At 35.3% G+C, this 6,756-nt stretch overlaps 1 protein-coding gene across 1 annotated transcript; it reads left to right on the top strand.

Annotated features, from left to right (window-relative positions):
- Positions 1-3,416: 3,416 nt before the first annotated feature.
- LOC121888538 (C-X-C motif chemokine 10-like) lies at positions 3,417-4,519 on the top strand. Its single transcript, XM_042400143.1, has 4 exons — positions 3,417-3,474; positions 3,690-3,801; positions 4,130-4,207; positions 4,387-4,519. The coding sequence occupies exons 1-4, from the start codon at positions 3,417-3,419 to the stop codon at positions 4,472-4,474; spliced, it is 336 nt and encodes a 111-aa protein (XP_042256077.1). The 3' UTR covers positions 4,475-4,519.
- Positions 4,520-6,756: the final 2,237 nt, after the last annotated feature.

The raw sequence follows: 6,756 nt of genomic DNA, 5'->3' as shown, positions 1-6,756 counted from the left end.
CACCCACACAAGTGTTTCCAGTATTACATGACATTACATTGTTTGTTTGTTGTATCATTGCTGTGTTATATATCATTGTGTCTTGTACCTTTTCCATTTGTTTTGTGAGTGTTGTTTGGGACCCCCTTAAAAACAAGATGATACATCTCAAGGGGTTTATCCTGATATATGATGAATTCAATTATAACTCAATCAGTCTCATTGATGGATCAATCCACATATCCAAGAATTTACTGCATCAGCTAAAACTACATACAGTGCAACAAAAATACATATGCAGTTACACAAAACACAAACAAGAAATAGAAAATACAAATTGTAATGGTCACTCTTCAGAAACTGCTTCAGATTGGAGTCAAAATAATCCCAGTTATGATCCAGTTTGAGTTCTGTGTGTTACACAAAACAGATTAAGTCTGAAAACTCCCCACATAAGTCTGGGAGATATCTCAAACTAATTCAATTAATTTGAATTTTTGTTTTTGCATGATATGTAAAATGTCTAAATCAGGAAAATTGAGATATTAAATTATGCACACAAAGTTTATTTTTAAGTCATAAAGTGAGGTAGATGATAGCTGCTACATTCGCCTTTTGAGTCACGACTTAATTAGTCACAATACTTAAACACCTGCAGCAGTTTACGGGTCCGTCATGACTCCAGGTGGCGAGCTGTCTCTGACTATTTCATAACGAGTTTTGTGTTTTTTATGCATAATGATGACAGTCTTGCAGGTGGTGCAGGTCTTTTATTATTCTTACTGATCTAGAAATGCTGACAGGTTTTCTCAGGTCTCTGAGCACCAGCAGCTTCGGTTTTGACATTTATAGATCAGTTCACAATTGGAAAATGTAAAAAAGTTGTCAAAATGAATATATATTTTATTTCTTAAGCACATGGCAGTGGTGCTGATCTTACTGGCTTCCTATGAAAACATTTATTGTAGCTTGAGACCATGAAGTTGTACAATAACTTTAATGTGAGAAATCTATGAACACATAAAAATATTTGAAGTTTAAAATGGTGAGAAGTTATTGATGAGATTAAAGATTTACCTTTTTTGGCTAGAATTAACATTAACTTTCACTTGAGGCTCAAGCCGTTCCACTAACACAGTTTAGCCGTGTCTAGTCAATGCTAATGCTAGCCGCTAACTCTAGCCGCTAACCCTAGAGCGGTGTTCTTCTCAGCAGCAAAACAAACCCTGCTGATGAAACTATAATGAAAAATATAAAGGAGTCTTCACCAAAAAACCATCCATGTTGACAACTGTTCAGAAAAGCCACAGAAAAGAGGAAGATGTTTTTGGCCAAACACAAACCGCGATAACTTTCATCAGCATGAATATTTATGATCTGCATTTCACTGGAAGTGTTGGCAAACAAAAGTGAACTTAACTTGACTTTTATTCAGCTTGTTTTATTTTGTTTTTAACTGGTCAGGTTGTAGCTTTGTAGAAAATATCTTAATTTTCTACTTTTTATTTTATTTTACTTGTTCCACAAAATGTTTTATTTGCATCTAATGAACTCATCTTTCTCAGTGTGGAAGATTTTATATACAATTCTAAAAACATAAACAATTTTCTCATCTCATACGGGCCAAATTTGCTTCCTGGCAAACATGTAAGCATAAAATAATATATATTTCAGTTTCCCACTTAAAAAACGAATATCTTTAATCTCATCAATAAGATATTTCTATTTATTTAGTGCATCCTTCCATCCATCATCTATACCTGCTTATCCTGAGCAGGAGGGTTTGAGCTTTTCCCAGATGAAATTGGCCTTTTGACTGGGCCTCAACCTTAGATTGACATAACCCGGTTGGTAATCCAGCCGTGCAGACTATACTTTATATGTTTATACTGCAGCTGAAGCACTTCAATGTCCTGTTAAAGTACAGCAGATTGTAGGAGTTTGCTATTTCTGTGTTATTTGCCAAGAATGATGTCACATAAAACATGAACTAGAGTTTTATATTATAAGTATGGAAGCTGATTTTTCAAGAGGAAAAAAAAAAAGATGAACTGAGAGAAAAATTCTCACAGTAAGTCAAAATGATACGTCTTCTTTTTAAAGTTGAACTTATGTCACAGGTCAATTTTTACTTAACAAAGCTCCAGACTTTTGATTAAATGTTACAAAAAAAAAAAGGTAACCCAAAAATTATGACTTGTTAGGTCAGAAGTATTGAATACTAAGGAAAAAATGATATGATACATAAAATTTTAACATTTTAGTCAAAATTTTGGCATAAGTCAAATGTTATTTCAATCTTTTCTTTCCTGACAGAAATAGGTGTGTGTAACCTGGGTCATGTGTTAATATCAGATTTTTTAAAGTTCAAACCTGTCTTGATAAATATTATGATCTTTGGTTCAAATACTGTATAAACAGCAATGTAACTGTTCTTGGTTGGAGTCCTGGTCCACTGAAACACCTCAACCACTACTCGTCTTCTTCAGAGTTTAAGAAGGGAACAAAATTTGAGGTGAGTTATGATCAGGAGACTATTTATTATTATTATTGTTGCTTTCTAATAGTTGCCAAACGTTGGCACATTGTCAGGACGCTGTGAGTATTTGTGCTTCTGATGTCTTAATAGTCAAGCAAACATTCATTTTTCACTCCCAGTTTTTGCAGATCAGTTTTAATTCCAGTGCAGCATAAATTCAACACACAGTGAGATGTAATTATAAATAAGTGTCTGCTTTAAGTCCTACTCTACATTTGTAATTTCACACTTGTTATCAATGTCAAAGACTAAACATCTCATACACTTTTTAAACATTTCCCTTCATTCATTAATTTACATTTGTGAATTTATCCAACTCACTGACACAAATGGCTTGATGAAGTTTATTGTTCTTTTTCAGCAGTTATCCATGCACCACATCTACAATGATATATTCCACCAAGCTGCAGTGTCACAGAGTTTAAGTAATATTAGGATAAACATTATGTCCTTTATTTCTCACTTCATATACAAGGGAACCCAGGAGACCCTCTTACAATGAGATTCAGCAGATTCTGGAGGAGTAATGATTTAACACGGAAAGAAGGAAGCCGACAGGAAACGTAAACCGAAACGCTGAAGTTATCATATAAAAGATGATTTGCAGTTTTTCCTTTTTTAATTCTTACCCAAATTTTATAGCAAACCTATTTATCACCTTCCTATTATCTAACAATCTCAGCTTTGAAATACAACAGCATTGTGTGCTTTCCTCACACTTATTGGTATTTGCTGCATATAAAACTACAATTAGGGAACTGTTATACATTGCACCACACTTAGACCTAAACAGGCTGTCCAAAAGTCATAGATGAACAAACCGGTGAGCAAACACACAGGATTTGTTTGTTGTCTGTTTACAAGGAACAAGATTTTTTTTGGAGCACCAGTCTCAACAATGTCCAGCATCATTAAAGTGATATTGCTCCTGGACGTCATGGTCTCTGCAGCCCAAAGTAAGTTTTTATTCCTCTTTTTGTCATTTTGGATAGACAATATTACACAGACAACATTAGGTTTGTATGGTCGACAGACAAACAATGAGAGTACAAGAATAAAAAGTATTTATTTTGGCTATGTTGGTAGCTATGAGCTGTAATTCTGCACAGTCCAAAGGATTTTTGATTAAATGAAATTATGTTTTTCCTTGTCTTCCTCTCTAGTGGTTGAAATAGGAGAGCACTGTATGTGTCGTCATTTCAGGAAACGTTTCCCCGAGAATCTGAAATAAAAGACATCCAGATCCACCCACCAACCATATTCTGTGACAGAGTGGAAATTCTGTAAGAATTTGAAATATTCAGTTGATATAGAGGTATAGGTCAAATACAGCCCTACATTTTTTAGTTAATGACATGCAATATAAAATGTCACAAAATTGTGTGACCTGAATGAAAACACAGAGTTAGTTATAATGATTCCAAAATATATTACTGACAGAGAACAGCCACTAAAGTTACAAACAACAAGAGTATTAACTCCTGCTAAAGCCACAGTGACATTTAAACAAGCACTGCCATGACTTTTGAAGGGAGAAACAAAGAATACAGTCATGATACCCACCAGTCTACCTGCATGACTCATCTGTTATATTAATGTCCATTTCAACAGAGTCATCAAGAATAACGGCCTTCGCTTTTGCCTGAACCCGAAGTTAAAGGCAGTGAAAAGACTCATGAATAACATCCTGTGAGTATACTTAATAATAATATCATCCTCAGCACACACTTACCACACACTCATGATATTGATCTTTCTGCAAAACACTTTTTTTCATAGAAATAACAATGCTTAGTAACACAATGCTTTCTGCTCACTGTTGTAATGGGTCTCATGTGTATTCGTCTTTGTTATTATGTGTGATCCAGAAGAAAACAGAGACCTTCTACCACAGCCCAAACATCCCAGCTCACAACTCCAGTCAGCACCGCTTCCACCCCGAGCAGCGGTGACTGACTCGTGATGGCTCTTTCTTTAACTCAATAAGGAGCCCTGATGACCTCTGACAAATGCATCTTCAACAAATGTAGAAGTGCAATGGATTAAATGGTTCATCTATAAATCACCTGTTGAGTGTCGGATGGTTGTTTATTTGTGCTTTAGAACGTAACCGCCATGAAACAATTGGAAAAATTGCCTCTGCAGAGCGGGGCAGCTAATGGCTTGTTCATCCAGAGTTTAGATTTATTAATATTTATTTTGCTGTGTGTCCAAATTGCACCAAATTCAACACGGCACTCCCTTCTTTCCCCAGCAATGCACCCGCCAAGTGTGGAGTCGATCTGCTGAACAGTTCAAGAGATACATGAAGGACATACAAACATACAGTCAGAGATTCCTTGCTTTTTTTCCATTCATTTTTAAGGCAATATCACCACCTACTGGACCTTTCTCCAAAAAAAAAAAAAAAATTTCAAATGAGCTAGAACTACACTCAACTATGGTTCCATTTTATAAAGTTTCAAGTCAAATACCAATATTATCTACTATTACATACTTGCATTATCATGGTAATACTAACACAATAAAATATATTAAATCATATCATTTCTATATTAAGAAAAGGAACATAGCTAACTTAAATACAGTGGAAACTGCTTATAGTGATCACCTACGTCCGGGTCAAATTGATCACTATAAGTGGATGATTATTATAACCTTTTTTTTTTCTTTTTCTTAATTTCTCATGCAGATTACCATCTAATTGAAATTTGTATATTTATTACATTAATAAGTAATGAAAGTATTGAAACAGGCAGCTTCACTATTTAATGAATTTTATTGACTGTTTCAAAATACAGCCTGGTCACCAGAATAAAATGTTGACATTGTTCGTTTCTGCAAACCACAGAAACGTTGAATATCTACATTTCAACACGTGTAATATGTAGCATATTAACATTTCAACAGTACGTATCATCTCAACATTTCTAAAGTGATGCAGTTCACATGGGATCTATATGAGCTGACTTTTCATATTAGGAGAAGGAGGGGTTGGTGGGTGGTTTGGAAGTTTCTTCACTAAAAGTTGGAAATCAGCAGAGGGCACGGTTCGAAACCACCTCAAATCCAATGCTCACTTCCTGCTTCAACCGACAAAAGCAAGTGTATTTAGTGAGGTATCAGGACATTTGCAGCCGTTTTTATTTTATTTTTTATTTTATTTCAACCCAAACCATGATCAGTGTTGTCACACTATTGTGGTGTCTGATGTTTGTTGTCCATATTTTTACAGCACAATGAGCTGATGGGGATCAGGCAGTACTGGTTGGGTAATGGGTGGGGGGGGCACCAAATCCTAATCTCTCCAAGGACACCAAATTGGCAAGCGCCAGCCCTGAATGCAATATTAAATATAATAAGTAAATAATAAAGATCTAATAACTAAAGCTGTCAAATAAATGTAGTGGAGTACAATAAGTACAATATTTCCCTCTAAGATGTAGTGGAGTGGAAGTATAAAGTAGCATCAAATGAAAATACTCAAGTACAAGTACCTTAAAATTGTACTTAAGTACTTAGTTACTTTCCACTACTGTCTATAGCCGGAGCACATCCCGGTCCACATACTTTTTGTACTTCTGGTTTGAGGCTGTTTTTAATGGTTCCAATGAGGGGAAATCTTAATGCTACAGCATACAGTGATATGTCAGACAACAGCCTTCTAACTGTGTGGCAACAGTTTGGGGAAGCCCTTTTCTTCCTCTTTGCCAGTTTGTAAATATTCATGTTACTATCAAGTTAATATTTCCCCATTGATGCTGCATTGCCAGTCAAAGCCAGACATTGTATGTGTGAAAAACATGACTCAACTCAATTTAAATCAGTTTAATATGCTTTATTGTTGGTTCCTGGTTCAAATCAAAAAAAGAACCAGTCTGCTGTTACTGTTTTAGTTCATTTTACAAAATAAGATCATAAAAATTGGTTTTAAAGTTGATATAAAATGGCATACATTTTAAACAGATACTTTAACGAATGAAATGAATAGTAAATCAGTAGAAAATGTTCAGAGTAGCTCTGTTGCCTTGATGTGTTGGTTATGCTGCAACATCTTCCTCCACGTCTTGCAATTAGAACCCGTAACGGGAACGACGACACCTAAAGATTCCCTGCAGTGGAGAGAGGGTGAGGGGGGAGGTGATAATAGAAAGAAAGGGGAACAGTTAGACAGAAAAGTGCAGGATATTTACTGCATACTGGTTGATTTGGTTTATTGTTAGTTGGATAGACTTTTC

This window comes from Thunnus maccoyii, chromosome 21 (assembly GCF_910596095.1).
Source record: "Thunnus maccoyii chromosome 21, fThuMac1.1, whole genome shotgun sequence".
In the NCBI taxonomy this organism is placed as follows: domain Eukaryota; kingdom Metazoa; phylum Chordata; class Actinopteri; order Scombriformes; family Scombridae; genus Thunnus; species Thunnus maccoyii.
The sequence above is the reverse complement of the archived record's forward strand: the minus strand, read 5'-3'. Positions and strand labels throughout refer to the sequence as shown.

Excerpts from the sequence above, each read along its gene's own strand:
- LOC121888538 (XM_042400143.1), top strand. The coding sequence starts at position 3,417 with ATGTCCAGCATCATTAAAGTGATATTGCTCCTGGACGTCATGGTCTCT. Across the intron at positions 3,475-3,689 it reads CATGGTCTCTGCAGCCCAAA|ATAGGAGAGCACTGTATGTG; the intron begins GTAAGTTTTTAT and ends CTAGTGGTTGAA. Across the intron at positions 3,802-4,129 it reads TGTGACAGAGTGGAAATTCT|AGTCATCAAGAATAACGGCC; the intron begins GTAAGAATTTGA and ends CCATTTCAACAG.